This window comes from Talpa occidentalis, unplaced genomic scaffold (assembly GCF_014898055.3).
Source record: "Talpa occidentalis isolate TD23 unplaced genomic scaffold, MPIMG_talOcc4v2.1 talOcc4.3, whole genome shotgun sequence".
In the NCBI taxonomy this organism is placed as follows: Eukaryota; Metazoa; Chordata; class Mammalia; order Eulipotyphla; family Talpidae; genus Talpa; species Talpa occidentalis.
Window position 1 is genome coordinate 76,335,156 of NW_023603184.1, and position 23,076 is coordinate 76,358,231.

Sequence of the window (23,076 nt, forward strand, 5' to 3'; positions counted from 1 at the left end):
TTCACTTGTCCAAAAAAATCCTGGTTTCTGTCACACACAGTTTTCAAAACTTCTCTTATAATGGCAATATAATTGCAAAACCCAATAAGCCATTATAATTTTTATCCCCTTTAAGAATCTAGACTTCTTTGATATTCGCTATTCCTTTGACTTGGAAGAATCTACTCTGTCAAATCTCCTTCAACTTCTGTACCTTCTCATTTGCTTTTGTTGACTTCTCTATAACATAATATTGATCACTGGTATCTCCTAGAATTCCATGTTTAATTCTCTACTCTTCTTTCTATAAATCCACCTTTGTGTCACTTCATAAAATCTACCTCATGAACAGAAACCAACATGTCTCTTTGGTCTTCTTTCTTGCCATTAGGTCAAAAAAATCCATTCTCAACAATATTCACCTTTTACTTTCAGATCTGCTGTTTAACTAGGCTTTTTCTCTTCTAAGCAAAGTTTTTAGTAAAATTCCTAATAATTTTTCAATTACTACATATCTGTAGATGAAAAGTAATTTCATCTATGTTCTTCCATCTCTTTCTAATAATTATTAATTGATCTCTATTCAGTCATTTCCCTAGAACATTCTGATCATTTTTCTAACATAGCCATTATGAAATGATAATTTAATTTTTTAAAACTCATTCATAAACCCAAAATGAATTTTATATTCTTCAGATATAAAAGTCATACTGGGGCTACTATAGCATGAAGGAAGCAACACAGCACAAAAGTTATCACCAGAGCCTGGACTTTAGAATCAAACAATAGGAATTGGAGTCTCAGGTATCCACCACTTTCTTATATGTGACCTTAGTGTTACCATCTGTGAGATGGGAAAAACAATTAGATGAGAATACTAACAGTTGTAATTGTTGTTATAATAAAATATAATGAAATATAAATGTTCTTATAATAAAATCTACTTTATACATATAATATATAGAGAGTAACACAGTGTTTGGCATAAAGTCTTTACGTCAGTTTTAGCTGTTATTAATTCTCTTTCCAAATTTACACAAGCTCTCATCAGAGATTACAAATATTTGGAGAATGAATGAATAAATGAATGATAATAGAATGTAATTGCCTCTGCTATGCTTCTTTTATGCCTTAAGTGATTTGAAGAACTGAGTAAACATTACTCCTAACATCAGAATTACTCTTAAGTCATCAAAACCAAGGATTAGACAAAATTTTCATAAAGTCAAATGCAGTCAGAGGTAGAAATAAAGAGAAAAGTAAAGAGGTTTGCTCTAGATACCTCCAAACATTATATCTTTCCTAGTTGAGTTTATCATATAGGCTGATTATCACCTCAAAAAGACCAGTGCCTCTGACAGTATATAGCAAAATTAAAAAGCAGAAGAGAATATTATTATGGGATAAATATCATGAGAGATATTTATTCTGATGACACATAGCATTTCTGGATGGGATATGTTCCTGAGACCTCTTTTTTGGGGAGGAGGCAAGGTGGGCCTGAGATGCCATCTCTCTTTGCCTGGTAATAGTGAGACAAGGACAAGATAGAAGAAAACTTGGTGCCAGGACAGCCACTGCCAGTTTCCTAAAATTGCTAAGTACCTAGATTAATATTTGGTGAAGGATCCTGCTGGATTTAATAACTGAAATATCCATGAGTATACGTAGCTTACTATTCCCCCTCAGGGGCACAAGCCATGTTCAAGCTCTCATTTCTTTGTACCTGAAATGTTGCAAAATCTTTTAGTGTGGGGACCCTGCAGGGGACCTCCAGGTCTCTCTTTTACATGCATCATCCTTAAAAGCAAACTCTCAGCTCATGCCTCTGCCTTAGATTTCATTGACTACTCATTTACTATCAGGATCCTATGGACTCACCTCACTTGGCATAAACTGGGTTCCAATTTATCTTTCCAGTTTCCAGGACTAAAATTGGGTCACCTCTCTGTCTTCAATTGCATGGGTTACTAAACCTGAGTATGAACTGATCATTGAATCAGTTCATTTTCCTACACTCCAGTTCATTTTCCTACTATTTAAAAAGTTATTTCTGGATGCAAATTATGTTGGAATATTGTTTTATCATATTCAAATATCTTCCAGAGAAAGGTGAAAAATACCAGTTTTTTGTATGTGATTCTTTTAATCACTTTCCATATTTTTAAATTACTGCCTAAAGAGTGACATTTTCCTGAATTAAAAAAAATGTAGAGTTTTGATAATGAGACATCTGAAGTTTAATAGAATTATGCTTTAAACCCATTACTAAGTATTCTGAGATATCACCGTGGGACTATAATCAGATGCCAACCATGAGCACTATTTATGACATGCAGTATTAAGGAGGATGTCAGATATGATCTATCTTTAACGCTCAACTGTAAAATGCAAGCATAATTTGCATTGTGATGAACATAGTTACCCCAAAGGTGGTCCTGAAATTTCTGAGGAAATCAATTTATGTTCATTGACACGTCTCATGTCATTGAACGAAGAAATATTGGAAGTATTAAATGAAGTTTCTGGAATATTTTTAGCATGCATCTATTTCTTCTGTAAAGATATCTTAGTGATTAAAGTTAAAACAATCCTCAGTAAAATTTTCAGAAACAAAATGATGTATTGTTTTACCAATAGTTGAGTCACTGAATAAAAAAAAAAAAATCCAAATATAATATGTGGTAGCAAAGTCTAAAAAAATCTGCTTCTGTACTTCTTTAATTAAAAGCCACTATTCTAAAAAACATTTTCATTAGACAGGTCCGCGAGCTTTTTCATTCCTTCCGCTATATTTCTATACATTTGAACTGATTGTGGTGCAGACATTTGTCAGTGAGCGAAGCAAAGGTTAAGTGTGCATGACACAGATGAGCCCCGAGATTAAGTATACACTGTGAAATGCATGTGGATGTTCATGATTTAAACCAATGAACTGTGGCCTGAAATGATGTCACATGAAGCGCAGTGGTAAGTGGAAGGTTAAACCTACTTGCATCTCGGCTCATTAAACGCAGTTAAAGTGCAAATCCCCTCATTCTGACAGTAGTGATCACAAGGGTTCTCTTTCTGGTCACAGCGCTGACTTTTAAACCCCACAGAGCATCTGCAGAATTTCAGTAAAATACAGCTAAATAAAGCGTCTGACTTTTTTTTCCAAATATGTTTCAAATTTATTTCATACAGATATAGTAACATATGAATAAAATTTTTCTCAGGTATGCTCACTTTCCTCTCATATATACTCATTACATGTACTCTGATGAAGGGGGGAGGGTGCGGAAGTGGGTCATATGTGGGCATCATCCTTCTGGTCAAGCAGTGATAAAAAAATTCAAAACAGAGATCACATCAGTTTGAGTCTTAGAGTCAAGTTAAGTACTCCAAAGGAATCAGGGGCTTAATAGGTTTGCATAATACAACACTTTAAACCTGATGCAAATTTCAAATAGTATAAACACTTGAGAAGATCCCTCAAGTTCTTTAGAAAAGAATGGTTATAATGTAAGTACCAAGTGTTCACATATATTTGACTATCTCTTGGCTTCACGTATCTGAATAAAGTCTATGAAATTAGAACAGTTTCCCCCAACATTTCCCAGTTCAAAGATCTATGAATGGCTAAAATGGGTATGGAGCTAACAACTGAATGAACTCTTCCTTATGAAATTATTAGCAAATTGATGAAGGAGAAGATTTTGTAACACATGAACCAATGAGGGAAAGTACTGGATCAGAGATGTCCATGAAACATTAATTTAAAACGCATTACTCCAGGAAAGGAGAACAATAAAGCTGGGATTCCATGTACATATAGATTCATATCATGAAATGCCCACACCATTCTAAAATACTCACAGACACACAGGTACATTAGTCTCAGGGTCCAGCTGGCATGTGCCACCGTTATAACAGTAGCCATCACATAACTGACAGCTAGAGGCAATCTTTCCATTAGTGCAGCTGCAGCAACAAAGAAAAAAAAATCACATTGTTACTGGCATCATTATTGTAGAAAACTGACACAAACTTTGCAGATGAGAATATTCATCATAGGGAGAAATGGAGTGGCTGGCAAAAAGTTGTTTTCACAGACACAAACCTGTTGTAGACAAAGAATTTTTTAAAAAGAATTTTGACAGACGAAAGTTATATTTTGGCATTTTTAAAAATTTTTCCCATTTGCTTAATGTAAAAATTTAATAAAGCTAGATATATATGTAAAACAATATATTATATTACTTATTTATTCTTCAGGAGACATTAACATCAGTATCTTATTCTCTTTTCATATACTAGGGTTTAGTGATACCATTATGAATTATAATCTACATCATCAAAACTCTAGAAGTCTTTTAAACTCAAAACCCTGCTTAAAAGAATTGTCAAGAGATTTAGATTTCACATGTTGAAGCAAAATTTAGTATATCCTGTGTCACTTTTATTCCATTGTTTCTATTTGAACAGATATTGTCATTAATGTCAAACTCTTTTTATTTTAACAGAAAATACACATAGTGATTCATATCAGAAATAAACAGTAATGTTACAGGAACAGTATTCAAGATGACAACAAACTAATGAGATAGGCTTTGTTGAAAAACTCAAGAGAAACGATTCTACTTTACAGTATAATACTTGTCTGGTATCAGAATGTACAATATGACTATTGCTACTCAAGAAAACAAGAATAATAATCAGAAAAATATAGAAATTTCTTCCATTCTATGTTATGTTTTAAAATATCTGCAGACACATACACAAACCCACATATATACATACACACATTAAAAATACTATTAGAGGGGCCATGAAAACTGTCAGGAGAAAAATGCATTCACAATCTAAATTATTGAGGGTCCTCTTCTATGAGAAGTATGATAATAGAATCATATAAGCGTTGACCCAAATCAGAATTGGTACGGCTCATGTCAAAACGCTGATATGACATCATGTTAGCAATCAGTGCTATGAAGCAATCAATGGCATCACAGATAAATCTGAGCATAATCTTGACAAACAAATCAAGATACAATATCATTGATTAATCACTTGGATCCTTTCCATAATGGATACCTACTGCAGTACATGCATCCAAGGGGAATTTCCAATGATAGGCTGGACGTCTGAAATAAGTGTTTGGCAATCCTGCAGTTCAATTATTCTGTGCATATTTATTTGACCTCAGGGGGATGATATGGCTGCTGGAAATGCACTGACCTGGTTAAAAATTCCCCAGGTGCTTGTTTAATGCAAAGATAATTTTAAAGAACCCGGGTTTTAAATTAACATTTCTTTCCAAAATGAATAGAAATAATGAGTCATCCATGTACTCCATGTGTCAACATATGGAGATATGTGAAAATGGAACCTATCAAGGTCAATAGTTTAAAGTTTTTAAGAATTAACAGAAAATATCACATCTTTTAGAATTTCTAGAGGCATCCAAGTATGGATGTAAGTGAGGCAAGTACACACTTAGAGGTGTTGCTACCTGATATAGATCTTGCCATTTCTTTTGCTATGAAAGGGACAGTGTCAAAGGGAAAAAATTGGCTCATTATACATTAAAGGATTTCTCACAAAAAGATAACTATATACCAAATATCTGCTATGAAATCCCAGTTACTAATTGCTTTTTAAGGTCTGCTTCCAAGAGTTATAAAAAAAAAATGCCTTTTTTCTCCTTCTTAAAGGTTGCATTTAAATCCTAAATTGAAGAAAGAAATGTGTAGATATTTCAAATGTGACACATACATTATCCAAATCATTATAACATACCAAAGAGTAGAGCTGATATTTTGATGTAAGTTTTCAGAATAATTTCATTTCTTAGAAGTATGTGTGACATACATATACAATCACATACACATAAAGTTTGTGATCTATCACTTTCCAAGAGTTAATTATCATTTGTCTAGTACACACAAAGAATTTCCGTAACAGCTGACATCACGGAGCATTATTTTTGCTTTTCAAAATTATGATAGAATCTTTCTTCATTAAGATTTACTTAGGTTTCCAGAAGAGAGAAAATGTATAAGTAGTTTTGCTTTAAAGATTATACTCATATACTTGACAATATAACTATTTTAGTTGACAACACATATAGAAAAACTATTTGTCATCACAAGTACACATGGTGACTTAAACTTTCCTACTAAATAATAATTATTTACTTTAATTCATTGGTGACTGACTTAACTCAAAGATCTTTGCTTATGAAACAGAATTCCAACATCACTGTAAACTTCATTTGAGACTAAGTTGAAAGTTACTAAAGAAATAAAAACAATCTTACAAGATAAGGAATACTGAAGAAGTCCTATTTATATTGCCAGGCCATATGTTCTAGAACCTATTATATAGGTCAATAATTATTGTATTCTTACTTAGAAAATTCCACTACCTACTCATTGTAAAAGACTGTTATTCATCTATTCTTACATAAGTTTTTTTTTTTTTTCCAAAAAGATCTTTTAGGAGACACAAACTATGTTGGTGTATCTGAACAACCTATTCAGGTTATGAGACTTTGGTGTTTCTTGGTTGAAGATACCAGTTTCCTCTGCACAGCAGACAGCACTGAGGCCCCTGACTGGCCTGTCCTTTCTCCCTCATAGTGACCTTCCGCATAGTGGTGGGTCTCATCTCAACTTTTCTAAGGTAAACTGAACAGGAAACTGTGACTCACAGCTTCCCTTAGATGACTGGCCTTGTTCCAGGCAAAGTGGAGTGGGTGAGAAAATTTTACCACTCATTCCTGATGTGGTACATTGAACATGAAGAAAAATGTATTCTCACCAACTGAAATAAAGTTCTGTCATGCTAAAGTTTCATCACAAAGACTGATGAGCTTTATGAGAGAACATGATTTTTCTGGTCTATTTGAAAATGTACATTTGTTTTAATGTACTTATCAAAGTCACAGATTTATAATTAGTCATAATTTCAATTACTTTATTTAAAAACATGCATTTTTTAATGACCCAGTTTGAGGGTTTGAGTAAATGCCATTCATAATGACAATACAAAACACATTTAGAGTTCATTTTAAAATGAGAGTAAGCAAGCAAGAAAAAAAAAATGCCAATGCTGTCTGTAGTAAAATGTTATTGGACCTGTGTAACAGATCAACATAACTCAGGGCTGGCACCCTCACAGAGCAATCTTGGTGGAAGCTGGTCATGACCACTTTATGATGTGCTTTTCTCATTCATATTTGTCACTATTCTAGTTCTAGCAAGACAAGTGATAGAGTTTGGTTCTTTATGATTGCTTCTTTTAAAAGGTTGTTAAAAGAGTTTCATATAAGCACCATACTAACCAATTGCACAACTGGAGCTTTGGAAAGAGTTTCAGAGTAAGGATTGATCTCTAACCTCAGTGGCATAAACTTGCTTCATGACAGAAAGTGAATGACATTAAAATGTAGCTGTGAAGCTCTGTTTTCCGTTCTCTTGATCTTAAAGTCAAAGTGCAAAAGAGCAAGTGAATGGAAAAACGTCTAGTCTAATATGGACTTTTTGTTGTAGTTGCTTCCTAGGAAATATTATTTCTTCAAATCTTTTGGACTACAATGTTCAATGTCAGATTAAGGGGACAAAAAGACTAAAGTAATTTCTATAAGATAGGCCTTTTGCATCTATCCCACAGGATCACTTTAAAAGAAGGCAACACTGATGATAACAATCATGAAACAATTAAAAACTTAACCTATTTAAATTAATTATTACTATTAGGATTACTAAAAATATCTTTTTGCATTTCACTATTTTTATACACTTTTAAGAATATTCAACATAGGGAATGGTCTGATCATATCATTGCACGATGAATTTTCATATTCTCCAGAGTTACATAATAGGTATTAAGTTTAGTTTTAATTGAAATGAACTGAACTTCATCTCTAGATAAAAATAAATAAAAATTATGCAATGGTTGTCATCTAAAATTTTAGTATAAAGATAATTTATAATGCTTCCACAGTTTATTGCTGGATTGCCACATCCTTTTGGGTTCAAATGCTTTTATAGATTAAGTTGCATGTCTACTTACTTGCAAAATATATCTTCACTGTCTTTATTTATAATACAGTGCCCCCCATGGCACCTTATGCATTTGTCAACTTCACATTTCAGTCCTTCGTAGCGTGTTGGACAGACACATTCAACACTTCCATCATCCCCAATGGTACAAGATTCAGAATTTACACAGTAGTGGTGACAGATATCTAGGAAGAATGAAAAATGGACAAAAGGAAATTATAAGATGTTTTTCTTCAATCACAACAAATATTATCATTTCACTTAATATTAAAAAATGCTTAATCAATGGGTTCATTAATTTTCAAAAGGAACTTCTATTATATGTAACTAAAATTTTCTAATACTATTGTTTTCTCTATTTTCCAGAATTAGGCATTATTTTATATGACTAAGAGAGATGGATTATATTGGTATAAATTTAGCTAAAAACTTTTTTTTGGTTCTGAGTTTTAACACTTAAGTTAACGAGGTTCCTTAGGTTTCTTTCTAATGAACAAGACTACTATTTGTCTGAAATTCCTCAAGATTTCTAGACATGTCATTTATCACTTCCTCTCCTCACAGCTCTTTTCATCCAGGGAACAGAGTAGTATGTGTTGGGTAGGGAATTCCTACCTCTGTACCAGCCCTTAGTGTTGTGTGGAAAAGAACATTTCTTCTAAAAACACTATTACAGGACCAGGTATTTTCCAAACTCTTGGGCAGGTGAGTAGACAAAGAAATGTGCCTGTTGAGTAACTTGAAATGTGGACTGAATGAATGACAATCTATCATGGATGGAAAGTGATTAACAGAAGTAAAGGTTATTAGCCCCCTCCACGCAATACCTAACTTCCCCCTCAAAGGGAAAATATTCCTACTTCTGAGATCATTGTTTTGAAAGAGCAAACTGAACATTACAAATAATTTTCTCAAGTACAAAGGAAGACTTTCCCAAATCTTTCCATACCTTTTGAATGTGAATAATAAAACAAAGACTACTTAATATTATAATAAGCACAGTAACTTTGTAATTAGACATTCTGTCTCAGTATTTTTAAAAACAAACAAATCTATGCTTATATATGCATATATTATAATTTATGACATTGAAGATATTGAAATTCGTAATATGAATAATCTTAAGCAAGTGAACTGATTATATCAATCCAGACTTTTTGTTTAGAAGCTGCAGTTTCCTTTCAGCTACCTAATTGTAAAGTTCTATTAAATGAGATTAGCTGTGATAATGATCATAAATTATAAACTTTAGCCTGCTCAAAGACAATTATAATGGGTAAAGGAAGCTAAAACATAATTTAAAATTTTGTATTTGTATATATATACCTAGCACTTTATTAAATCAGACAGAAATTACTTCCATTGACAGGTTTTCTTCAAATTTATGGAAATTTATTTCAAGCATTCTTATGCTTGCTGTTGCATTATGCCAAAAACCCTCAATGATATTCAATGCTTACATCTATTAATATGGATTTTGGCTATATTTAAGAAAAGAAGCTTTTTCAAAAGGTGAGAGGCTTGGAAACCTAAAAATTCAGTCAATGTTTATATCTGACCATTATGGTGTCTGTCTAAGTATGGCAGGTATGTATAAAACACAACTTCTGTTTTAAGGACTGTATTAGCAGCTGACTACATGATCATCTAGCACGGTCCCCCAGTCAATGCAGAAAACATTAAATAACAACTTTTCACTGGGCAGGTTGCTAGTTACCTCTCATTGACAAAGGACTCTTAACAATGCCCTCCTCCCCCATTACTTTAAATTCCATCTTTTGATCCTGGATGAACTGACAATATAGTAGTTGACTAATATATCTTTCCAAGACCTTTATGTTTTTATTCAGAAGTTTCCAAAGTGGATAATTTATAAAAATTATATAGGTGGCTTATTTGAAATACAAAAATTCCAGTGTCCTTATAGCCCACCACCCACATCTATATTCTTATTCACAGATTTGAAATGGGGCCAATGGGATTAATTGAGCAAATAGAATTTGGGAACTAAGAAATATAAGGAAAATGATCTGGAGATAATAGTGCTGGTTGGCAGAAGGACTATATTGTCTAATAGTTATTAAATTAATTTGCTTTGACTAAAATAGTTTCTTAACTAACTTTGTGAGACCTAATTAAAATGCAATTTTTAAAAGATTTATTTATTTATGCATACAAGAGCTGGGGTATAGGCCAGAGGTGCAGGGCGGGGGCAGGTGTGGGGTGAGAGAGAGAGACAGAGTGGGGAACAGAACAGGCAGAATGACCAAAGTACACTGCTGAGGGGAGCGGTGGGTGAGTCAGGAGAGGTCTGCTGCACCATGTGAGTTGCTCCCTGGCTGGCCGGGAATCAAACTCATGCTACAGTGGCTGCATATAGCTTCATAGGTTGCATCTTAACCCTTGCACCACCAGGGAGGCCCCTAAAATGCAACTTTTGATCTAAAATTTTGATTCATGAAAACTGACCCAATAAACCAGAAAAACAATGGGAGGACACTATTTTGAAGTTTTATGATTCCCCTACATCACACTTTAGCTAAGGATATAGTTTGTACTTACCGAGACTGCTAAAGTGTAAACTAAAAACTTACCTACAATTTACTAATTATACATAATTTTGATTATAATTTCAATCTGGTTTTGGTTAAGATTAAAAATACATGAGAATGCACCTAATTGATTAGCAATAAAGGAAATACAAATCAACATTTCAAGGAAATATGATCACCCACCCAAGAAACTGACAATAAAGAACATAAATGGATATATTACTAGAGGGAGTGTAAGTTCAACCCATTTAGAAAACAACTGACAGTATCTAATGAGTGTGAATGTACCCATACCTTATCCCTTTTTACTTCTACCCTTAATACGTATCCAAGAGAAAAGCATGCACATGTGCACCAAGAACATATGCATAACAAGCACAGCAACATTTTTTCAGAACTAGCTCCAAACTGAAAATAATCCAAATGTCCATCATAAGAAGAATAGCTGGTTCTCTAATACAGTGAATATAAACATATATGTTGTACAATGTATATGTTGAATATAAATATGTGTGTGTGTGTGTGTGTGTGTGTGTGTGTAGAAGGTGGGGAGGGAGGGACAGAGGAAACAACTGTAAGCAACAACATGAATGAATCCAACTCACAAAAATAATATTGACAGAAAATAGCCAAACACAAGAAATAAATACTACTTGTTATTTATATAGTGTTCAAAATGCAAAACTATCTATGGTTTCAGAAATTAAAAAGGAATTATCTTTGGGGAGAAGGGAAAGGATAGTGCTGAGCATCTGCAGTACCAATGTTTTCTCTTCACCTTAATGTTGGTTTGCAGTGGTGGATACAACTGCAGATATTTTATTGAACTGTGTACTTGTGATTTTAAACTTTTCTATGTATATCATGCCTTTACAGAAAGGTTTTTATCATAAGCAAATGGCATACAAGCAATAATTATAATATTATAGAACTTTTGGTTAATTTGCTAACTATGTTAAATATTTTTTTTCTCTTTATAGACTTTTTTAAAGGAATTCATGGTCTACTTTGTATGCTTTAAAGGAAATTCTCCACTCTTTAATGCTTTCATTATTTTTTCATAGCATGTCAGATGCATATTATTCATTGTTATTGACTGGCCTCCTGACATAAAAATGGAATTCACATAATGTAAAAGAAAATATTGCTTAATATGAAATTATGATAGAAGTAGATATTAGAATTTATGCTTTAACAAATAATTTTAAATTGCATGCTGTTAAGCCTGCCACTTTTTCCTACTAAAAAGGCGGAAACTGTTTTAAACTCAGAACTCCTTCTCCACAGATATTAAAATGGGGCACATATTTTTCCCAGTTCACATGCTAGCACTCAATGCTGAGTTTAAGTTCAGGGACACAGACTCATTCACTGTATGCCACACCTGCAGAGTTGATTCCCACTATCTTTCTATGAAATTTTTTGACCATGTCCCACTACTTGACTTATGATATGGCACAGACAGAAATTTCTGAGTAGTGCGTTTTTCTGAACTTTTTATTGTACTCTTGTAAGGATTCAAGAGCACAATTCTATGAATGCTTATTCCCTCTCCCCCCCTTTCTTTCTTTGACTTGAAGCCTTCCCTGTTTATTCAAGTTTATCTTCAAGATTCCTAAACATAGCAGAGAGAAGATCATACATACATGAGGGACTTCAGGGTCTGATGTTTAAACTACCACATTAAGTATTGAATGCTTATAACTAAAAGGCAAAATCATTCCTCAAGTATTCTCTGCTAACTCAAGTTTAATCATGATATATACTATGCTAACATCTAGGAGAGATTCTGAAACACTGACAGTGCTATTTCTAAATTGGACAATTCAACTGAAATCTGCCTTCTCTGCAATTGTCTCAGTATCATATATAGTGTTAATAATACCACCTTACACCAGTAAGAATGGCACATATCAAAAAAACAAGCAACAACAAATATTGGCGAGAATGCGGTGAAAAAAGGAACATTCCTACATTGCTGGTGGGAGTGCAAACTGGTCCAATCACTATGGAAAGCTGTCTGGATGTTCCTCAGTCCACTAAAAATGGAGCTACCATATGATCTGGCAATTCCATTACTAGGGATCTACGCAAAGGACACAAAAACAGTGATTCAAAAGAGCACCTGTACACCTATGTTTATTGCAGCACTATTTACAATAGGTAAAATCTGAAAACAGCCCAAATGCCCAAAAATAGATGACTAGACCAAGAAGATGTGGTATATACACAATGGAATATTATTCAGCAATCAAAAAAGATGAACTCATGCCTTTCACAGAAATGTGGATGGAGCTAGAAGGAATTATGCTCAGTGAAATAAGCCAGAAGGAAAAAGAAAAATATCGGAAAGTTTCACTTATAGCAGGAATATAGGGGAATCAAATAAGACATCAGTGTAAAAAAATAATAACAGTACAAAACACATCAAAACAAAAACAGACAATTATTTACCAGAGACATACTGTAGGGGAAGAGGTGGGAGAGGGATCGGAGGGAGGGAGAGAGGAGCACAGGGGACTGTGGTGATGGTGCAAGGGTGCCTTGGGGAAGGAAATTCTTTGGGGACTCAATCTGAGGGGATGGGGGGAAGCAAATATTGTCTAAAAAATTTTTAAAAATGATAAATGTTAAAATAAAAAAGAAAAAAAATGCAGAAAAAAATAAGTCAAAGGAATACTACCTATTTCTCTCTCATTTTCTTCACAGTTATAATTCATTTTGAATTATAAGCATCTATAAAATATTTATATTAATATAAGCTACATTTTCAGTCTCACCCTTCTATGTACTCTCAAATAATTATTATTATACTTGTTCAAATTCTAAATATCACTTCAGTTATTTACCAAAACAAAGGAATACTTCATTAGTACTTCCCAATCTAGCAGAAATTTAGCAAAGTATGAAGAAGAATGATATATGAAAGGGTCCATTAGTATGTAGTTGTTTGCTTTGATTCTAGTATTACTGCCCCTACCTAATGAGGTCTATAATAAACAGAGAAACATAGCAGTCATTGGAAGAACACTTTCATTTTCCAAAGCATCGAAATATATTTATTCCATTGAGATTACCCCTTAAAGTATCAAAAATGCTTTAAAGCCATTTTTAAATTAAGATTTCTAAGAGACACATTTTCTTAAATATGTTGGTGCATTTTTTTGTTAACCTATCACTATGATTACCAATTATTTGTATGAGTTTTATGGAAGCTTTATGTCTTGACTTTCTTTTTAAGATGTCAGTTTTGACTAAATGAAATGTTGATAATAAATCAGTAGGCAGCTATAAACTAGAAATTTCATAGAGCTAGAGCTAAGAATATTGATGGTTGGTTAACTTCAAGGTGTGCAGCAAAGGAACTGTTTTCAATTTCTGACACAGACATGGACACTTGCACACTCCTTTTGCCACACAAGCAACAGTCTTTTCTCATTCAAAATTTAAATTTAACACAATATTTATACAAAGAAAGTTTTAAGAAAGTGATAGACTAAAAGAACACAGGTTAAAAGATGGTAGAAGGCTTGTTGGGAGGGATGAAATAGTAAAGTGATTAAGATAAAATGATAAAAAAGACTGAACATAGGGCCTCCCCTGGTGGCGCAGTGGTTGAGCCTTGGGCTGCAAAGCTGCCCACAGCCTCTGCAGTGCCAGGTTCAATCCCTGGCCACTAGCAAGGATCCCACATGGTGGCGCAGACCTCTCCTGCTGCGCCCGCTGCTCCCCTCAGCAGTGTATTTCGTCAGTCTGCCTGTTCTGTCCTATGCTCTGGCTCTGGTGAATTCTCTCACCCTCCCATGCTTCTCACTGTACCCAGGGATTGTATAAACAAACAAACAAACAAACAAATAAATCTTAAAAAAAACTGAAAATAGAAGCGTCAGCCAATATGACTGGTAAGAAGTTAGCAGGAGCAGTGGCAGTTTGAATTTGAGAAAAGGGAAGCTGGCAGTACAAGATGCTTCATCTCCTTTTAAACAACTTCAGCAATTTAAACATGATGAGAAAATGTATATGGTAGGTCCAAAATTGAGGACATGCAGTTGCCTGATTGTATAGTAGGAGCTGGTGAGAAAGCCCAAAAATACAGACAAAACACCATCTCTACAGAGCTGAGAACTCAGTAGAAATGTTAAAAAAAAAGACCGAAACCAAAATTAATCTGAATAATGCCCACTGTGGCAGGAGCCTAGCATCGTTGCTACCAAGAAAATCTTCTTTCCTTTGGAATATCATCCCATCTAAATTTTGAGGATTTTGCTGACATGAATGGCATAACAATTGAGATGTGCTGCATATGATAAGCAACAATGAAATGTAATTAATCTGTGCTAAGAAAGTAGAGATTACCATGAAATTATATAATAGCACTTTATATTCACAATAAAAATTGTTATAACCTCTAAGAGTAATTACACTAAGAACTGCATGGTAGCACCAAACACAATCATGTAATCTAACTAACTAAAGGACAATGATGGATATATAATTACAGAATATTCATATGGTAATTAGGTAGATAGTAACTGGAGAATAAATGAATGGCTATTTTCTGCAACACAAATGAAGTAATGTTCAAGGGAGATTATTATTGCACTTTGTCTTGCTATCTTTCCTTCTCTTTTTTTTTTTTCATTTTCAAGCAATCAGAAATACAAGGAAATACTTCTACATTTTTTTACAGTATCTTAAAAGACTACATAAAAGTATGTACATATATAGGTATATAAACAGGTTTATGAATATTCATGGTGAGACAGATGTCTATTAAATCTTTAGCTGCAAATTTCTTTCCCAAATACTCCTTTCTGTTGAAAAAGTAATTATCAAAACTATTTAGCTATTAACTCACATTTGCAAAAGGGCTATTCACATTGTAATAGTGAAGTGTGAAATTTATTTAAAAAATAATAAAACCACACTAAATAATACCACCTACATGGACTGAAGGTACTCAGTAAGAATATTGGGGATACTGGAGAATCTTAATCAGTATTACAGAAGTTATTCAGGGATCTAGATTACACAATTAGATATGTGTCCATCAATTTTTCTATTACCACCTGGCCTCGAAAAATGTTATCTGAATTTTTTTGATTCATAATTTAAGTAAATATTTGATAATTTAGAACTGCACAAACACACACAAAAGACAATACATTTAACAGTAGGACTGGATACTATCACAAAGAGGAAAAAGTAAATCCATGGTGTAATTCAAAAGATGTAACTGCACTCCATACCTGAGCTCCATTTTCAATGCAATTAACACTCCACCTTCACAATTATTTAATTGTGCCACAAGGGGAATCATTTTATGAATTTTGCTAATATTCTCTTTGCAGGGATATTGATGACTGCTTCCAAGTATGTATGAAATATAGGATAATTTCCAAGAGAATGAACAATGGTATTTTATGAACTTTTGGTGAATACTTACATTAGGATGACAAAATAAGAAATAGACCATGACAAATATTAGCCAGAATATGAGGAACCTGGGAATTTAGTCCAGGCTTTTTTCTCATTAATGATGTGACTTCATCTGAGTTATTTATCTCTCCAAGATACTCTTTGTTCATGTTTAAACAACAGATTACTAGATCTGAGTAAGATTATGTCAGGATTCCCTTTCTCAATACCATCAAAACTGACTAGTGCCTGTTTTGCAGTAAAACGATGGAAATGATTATGATGATGATAGACATGACAGACACATGTGACTGTTAGAGTCTCATGCATTGAATTGGTTTTATCCTCATTTTACAGGTGACAAAACTGAAGCAGACAGGTTAGGCAATTTGTCAAAGATCGTAGAATAAATGGGAGAATTCAAATTAAAAAGAGAATAAAATTTTGTCTTCCTTATTTAACAATTCATATAGCTCTCAGAAATAAAATCAAGAAGTAATTTTAAATTATCTTTGATGATGTCTTTCATTGATGTGTATCTGAAACAGAACATACCTCTAAGCTACATGGATTACTGAGAGTCTAACCATCAGTGAGAATGTCAGAGTTCAGACCCAGGAGTGACTGACACACCTAGACCTGCATTATGAGAGCTCAATAACAGGAACTTCCCCTTATCATCCAAACATTCACATTTCATATGTCATTTTCAGCTTCCATTCCCAACTTAGACACTAACATTTGGTTTATAACACTGTGTTCTTTTACATATGTGCTGTTCATTACCAGACAAGATCAACTACGGATTGTTGCAGATGAAGAACAACGACAACAAAAAACAGCCAAGAAATTACAACATTAAACATGGCTGAGTATTACCATTAACTGACACCTCATGTAGGGTGAAATATTTGGAAGATTTTCTGGCAAAGTTCTAAGATTCCTAGATATGTTAACAAGAGAGAGTGTGACCTTTCAATCTCTAGAGTGAGTTTTTCATCTAGGATGGGTTAGGAGACAAAAGAAATAAAGTAACTTGTATAAATCTGCTTAGAGAGATTCTTTGACAGATTAAATAGGGAAATAGTAAAACAGATTTAAGAAATATTATAATGTATTCTTTTTACATTTCTCAAAAGCTTTACACTATTTAAGACATTTTAATAATTAAACTTATTGCAAAGTCCTAAATACATCTTCTAATTTCAGAACTGAGTTTAATAAAGTAGGCAAACATTGAATCCAGGTACAGTAATTAAATATTCACTAGGGGAAAATGTGTGCAAAACTCTGATTAGGGCTGATAAATTTTCATCAGGAGATTATGTCTAAGAAAATTAGCATTTTGTAATCTAGTACTAAAAAGAAATATATCCCAAATATTTCTATAGAGAAAATGAAAATAAAATTCACCATGAGCAAACAGTGCCATTTCTGAGTATCCAAGTAGAAGGAAAATGTAAAATTCAGAAAACCAACTTATCAGAACTTTTATCTGAGTGAGACATGGAAATTGAAAAGCACCAGAATTTACATTTTCAGTAGGCTACTATTTCAAAGTGCTTGTAATTTTAGTAGAAGTCCAAAATTAACTTATGAAACTATCATGACTATGCTTTTTTTTTTTTCATATATCAGAGAAACCTATATAACTTTTGCTTTTAATGTCCTGGTTTGACTGTTCCTCTATTTTTAAAGCAGTCCCACTATGAAGCTTTCGGCAAGTAACTATTTATAAAGTAGACAGTCTTTTGAGACTTGAAAGTAAGCGGACGTGCAGGTGACATCTAAATATGGTTTACCAGATGAGGCTAACTGAAAACCAAATAAGCCTGAATAAGCATATGATGACAAAAAATAGAATGAAAATGAAGCATACAAATATATGTGGTACCTATATAGCAGTAAAAAGCCATTTGCCATATTTAGACCCTCAATTCCCTTTCAGGACATTGAGTATATATTAAGGTATAATTAATGGGAACTTGATAAAATTCATGGACAAACATTGTGTTAACTGTATCTACTGATTTATCATCACAGATACCCTCAGACTGCCTGTACTTCAAAGCTAATGTGGTTGAAAAAAGTCAAGATCAATAAATGTTTCAGTTAATTGGGACATGTGACTATTTTTTAAAAAGATAATTCAGAGTATAAATACCTCATTTTTAGAAAACAATTTTTAAGAGAATCTCTTGTTATCATGTTGTAGAGTTGTAGCCTAACTAGAGGTCAGGGAATATTCCACTTCAACATATGAAGTGAAACATATGGGAGAGTATGAGGCCATTCTAGACAAACTCATGTATTCCTACATATATAAATTTCTTTCCTTTGGTCTCTGTTCTTCTTTCCATAGTTCAATCTTACCCTTTTTCTATTTTCAAGTTACTTACTTCAAACCTAAATGTTAAAGGTATGATTATTGGTACACTTAACTCACTTTACCTTCCTTTTCCTTCAATATGTTACCTTGAAAAATACATACTATATCTCTTTCTATAGCAATACATTGGTATTGGTATAGCTATATACAGAGAGGTACCTACACTGGTGTGATAATCTGAAGGAAAACACACAGCTCATACAGAAGTAATTACTATTTAATCAGAGATCACTAAAATACTGAGAAGGTCACTCAGAAAAGATCATGTGATCAGAGTAAAATGTAGCAAGTTATCAAAGATTTGCTCTGGTCAAATGTGCAAGTTTCTTTTAGGTCAGATATTTAAGGGTAAATATATTATTAATATATAATAATTAGCTCTCCTCTTTACTAAGACTCAGAATAATTCAAAGGTCACAGAAAATCACTTGAATTTTATTAGTAGTATTTAACCTTTTGCATGATTAGGAGTATGCATTGCATTACTATCATTAATCAATAATTTAAGATGTTTTATTTATAAATAGTATTATTCTTCTAAAACAACCTTATAACTTATTTCAACTTTAAGGATATAAGTCATGGCTCTTTAGTACACACAGTAGACAAAAGGGTACTGAAACAAGAAACTGATACAGTAACCAATATAGAGGGAGTTAAGTGACTCTTCTCTCCCTTTAGGTAGTAGTCTGGCTCTTAATTCACCCTGTCTGCTTTTCACCATCTCATTTCTTACCACCGAGAGCTAACATGTTTGTGGATTATTTAAAAAATACCAAATTGTACCATGAGAGCAGTTTTCTGTTCTATTCATGACTAAACGGAATAGAACCTCAGTGGTTGGTACATATTATTCTAATAATATTTGTTGAATGAATGGATTAGCACTGCTCCTTGGAAAGCAGAGAACTTCAGAAGGCAGAGAACAAAAATCATACTGCTGATTTTTCAAATTTTGAAACCCCAAAGGTAATTATTAGTTTATGTACAGATGGGATCAAGATTAGTTTTACCACTCCTGCAACTAAGACATGTTTGTTGGATGTATATGAGTATGTTCTGTTGGGAAGAGGAAGGAGGGAAATAGAAGCAAATAGGGAACAAAGACAGATCAAGTCCCAATGGGTCACTTCAGATATCTAGTGTCTTCATGAAACACTCAGTTGCCGGATCAATGAATCAATTACCACACACTCCAAGCAGCAATGAGAATGACAGATGTGACCAGCCAAATTCCCAGTTATAGGCATTACCTAGATTTAGTAAATTTAACTGTGTCCAATATGTTTCATTTTGTAGCTGACCTAACATGAGCATGCTTATTCAAGAAACTATTTTCTTCAAAAGTTTGATCTACTTATTTTCATATGATTGAAACAAAAATTTCATTTTAAATTCATGGATCACCTCAGAAATTACTTTTAAAAAGCATCTGAAATCATATTTATAAGCACTATAACATTACTAAATTTATCATTATACAGATTATATATAGCCTAAGTATATATTATCCAAAATACATATTAAAAATGATAGACACTCAAAATATCTATTAAAAATTTTAAAAATAAACATTTGCATTTGACTTGAAAATTCACAAAGGATTCTTCTTAAAGATTCCCAAAGTTGAAATTCACAAGTCTGAAAAGCAAAGTATTACTGTCTTTCTTTTCCATTCATCATGTAACTGAGTTTCACCTGTATTGAAAATACAAATTTGAAAACCTAAGAATACTATTCTTAGTCCATAAGTTTCTACTTTATGTAGCTCTGAATGATTCTGAAAGAATGTTTTAATTCCATATCATTACCTCTAAAACCCTGTATTTCTTCCTCAAATCTGGATCCTAGCTTGACAAATTTCAGGAGAGAGAAATGCATATTCATTTTTTATAGTAATACTGATTTTTCAAAACTGTATAAGAATCAGAAATATAGGATCTCACCTCTTCAGATGTATATTGTCACACCCCACACAAAAATAGAATGTGTATTCAATGAAGTTCCAGAAAATCACTGAAATTATGTATAATGTACATAATTTGTATACAAATATATATAAAATTATGTATAATATACATAATTTATGCATAATATATACTATGTAGAATACACATGATATAATATTATTTTATAATATATTATTATGTCATGTATTAATGATTATATTATGTTTTTGTTAATTCTGGGCAATACATTCTTAAAAAGGTCAGAAAGTCCCTATTACCTTTCAATATAAGAAGCACAGGAATCTGGAGCTGAACATATAAGTTGTTGTCTGGAAGATACTGGGGTAGTGACCTTTGTTCTTAACTTCAGACTGTAAATAAGTAGTCATTTTAATGAGTTGCCCTTCATTACATGGTCCAATTTGTTTGTTTCTGAAGCTATGCTAACTATTTGTATCAATTGATTTTCAAGGAAGGCTTGTCCTAAAATCATTACAATATAGATTTTTTTTAGTCCTCAAAATGAATAAAGTGCAAATTATTTCATCATGTTGAAAATTAGATCATATTATTACCATGGATTTAGAGATGGATCTTCAGGTGGGATTATAGACTTTACAATGCAAGATTAACTACCTGACCTTTAGCTTAATCTCTGTGCTGTCATGAACCATATGACTTTCTGTTTTTCAGAGTGTGCAAAACTTAAATTGTAGCTGGCTATTTGGGAGCAACCCCAATAAATGGATTTTTTCTCCTCATGGTTAATTTTCACACATTTAAGCACCTATATTATGAAAAATTATTGGTTATCTCTGGGATTCCCATTTTTATTCAACTTTGTTCTTTTTATGTTATTTCATTTGTTGGAAAATATATTAGATTTAAAATATATGCATTTATCTAAATCAAACCTATGATAATTATATTTTTGCCTTCATGAGATTGTAACTGAACAAACAAATGCAATTATGAATTTACTGCTCTGATTTTGACAAAGATCTGTTCTTTATTTTGTTGGTACTATCACTATGAAGTAAATTATAAATCTTCCCTCCCTTTTTTTAACTTTTTTATGCTGGGATTAGAAGCTATGAGTATAGATTTGGGAAGTTTTTTTTTTTTTTTTTTTTTTTAACTTCAAGAGTTGATGATTGGATACTAGCTTTCCTGCCATTTTTTTACCGATATAAAAGATAACATAATTTTTACTAGCAGTCTGTTAAACTATCAAAACAGCTTCTATCTTTTATATAAAACATAATTATGCAAGTTTATAAAGATGAAATATTTAGTTAAACATGAAGTTTTCATATTAACAAGATAGGAGTCTTATTTTCTCCATTTAAAGCATTTAAAAATTCCTGACTCATGATATTTTTTTAAAAGCATGTCAGTTGACATTCCAAATCTTACATAAATCACTGCAATTTAGAGACATTTAATGAGAAACAATTTGCTTGTTTAAAGTAAACCTCAAGTAAATATTATTGCTTAATTTGTATCTATCTATATATGATGTATGTGCTAACTTGTTTTCAAATATGTAATTTGTTTGTAGATAAGTTTTTTTTTTTTTCTTTTTGGCAAGTGAATCCATTCAGTTCACTTAACACCAAGTATGTCAGAATAACAGCCACAAATGGCTTCTATTCATGGGAAACCTTGTTGTTGTTGTTTTTTTTTTTTTTTTTTGAGAGTTCCCAACTGGTCAAGCCAATTAGATAATTATTAACCACCACTTGTGTGACAGGCAATTTCAACCTTCAATTAAGTAGTTTTACAACTGCCTCTCATATTATTTTTTTATATTCATTCTTTCTCAAAGTGAAAATATGGATAAATACCTGTCTATGTTACTAATGCAATAAAAAAAATAATAGGTGAAATCATCAAAATGTGGCATGATTAATGGGAGAAACACAAACGTACTGGGAGATCGGTTGTTTTAAAATCAAGTGAAGCTAGCATGGAAAAACATTGCTATGATGCTAGCAAGAGTAATATTTGCAAAGATTTTTTTTCAGTAATACTAAATAAAATTAATAAATATAACTACACAGATTCCAAGTGTGATTTTTTTATATATATCTGGCTATTTAACAAATACTTGTGTAATCTATTAGAAATAAAAATAAAAAAATGAAAAAACTAATTACAAGGAAAGTTACATGACATAGAGATGAGAAATTTATTCAGTTACTTTATAGATACGTTGTTGGAATTTGAAATTGAATCATATATGAAAACTTAATATTGTGCTTGTATATAGCATCAACTAAAGTTTATTTTTAATCTTTACTAATCCTTTTTTATTATATAATTCTAAATTTCAACTTGTCTACCTTTTATTTTGAAAGATATCCCATTTAGCTTTTTAAACACCAAAAATTATGTAGGTCAACTGTCATCCCGGAATTTTTATATTGATGTATATACCTAACACCTAGAACAATAAATGATACCCATTATACATAACAGTTGAATATATTTCTTTTGATAATCAAAATAAACATTTTCACTCACATGTGACATATTTTCTGTTTGGAAACATTTAACTCACTTTCCGATATTTATTTACTTTTCATTTTTCCCCTCAATCTTTTCCCTTTTATATTTATATGTCTTTTAAATGACAGCCTAACATTAAAGCCAAAATCTGATTTTAGTAATTCTAGTTTTACTATTGTGTCAAAAGTTTCTTCAATATCATTTTTATAACTGATAGTATCCTCTAAATT

General features: G+C 32.4%; 1 protein-coding gene across 1 annotated transcript in view; it reads right to left on the minus strand.

Annotated features, from left to right (window-relative positions):
* LRP1B (LDL receptor related protein 1B) overlaps positions 1–23,076 on the minus strand; it is a 1,722,250-nt gene that overhangs the window by 30,310 nt on the left and 1,668,864 nt on the right. Inside the window, exons 85-86 of the mRNA XM_054699700.1 lie at positions 8,038–8,212; positions 3,838–3,942 (exon numbers count right to left, since the gene is read on the minus strand). Of these exons, the coding sequence (XP_054555675.1) occupies positions 3,838–3,942; positions 8,038–8,212 (280 nt within the window). The remainder of the gene's footprint in view (positions 1–3,837; positions 3,943–8,037; positions 8,213–23,076) is intronic.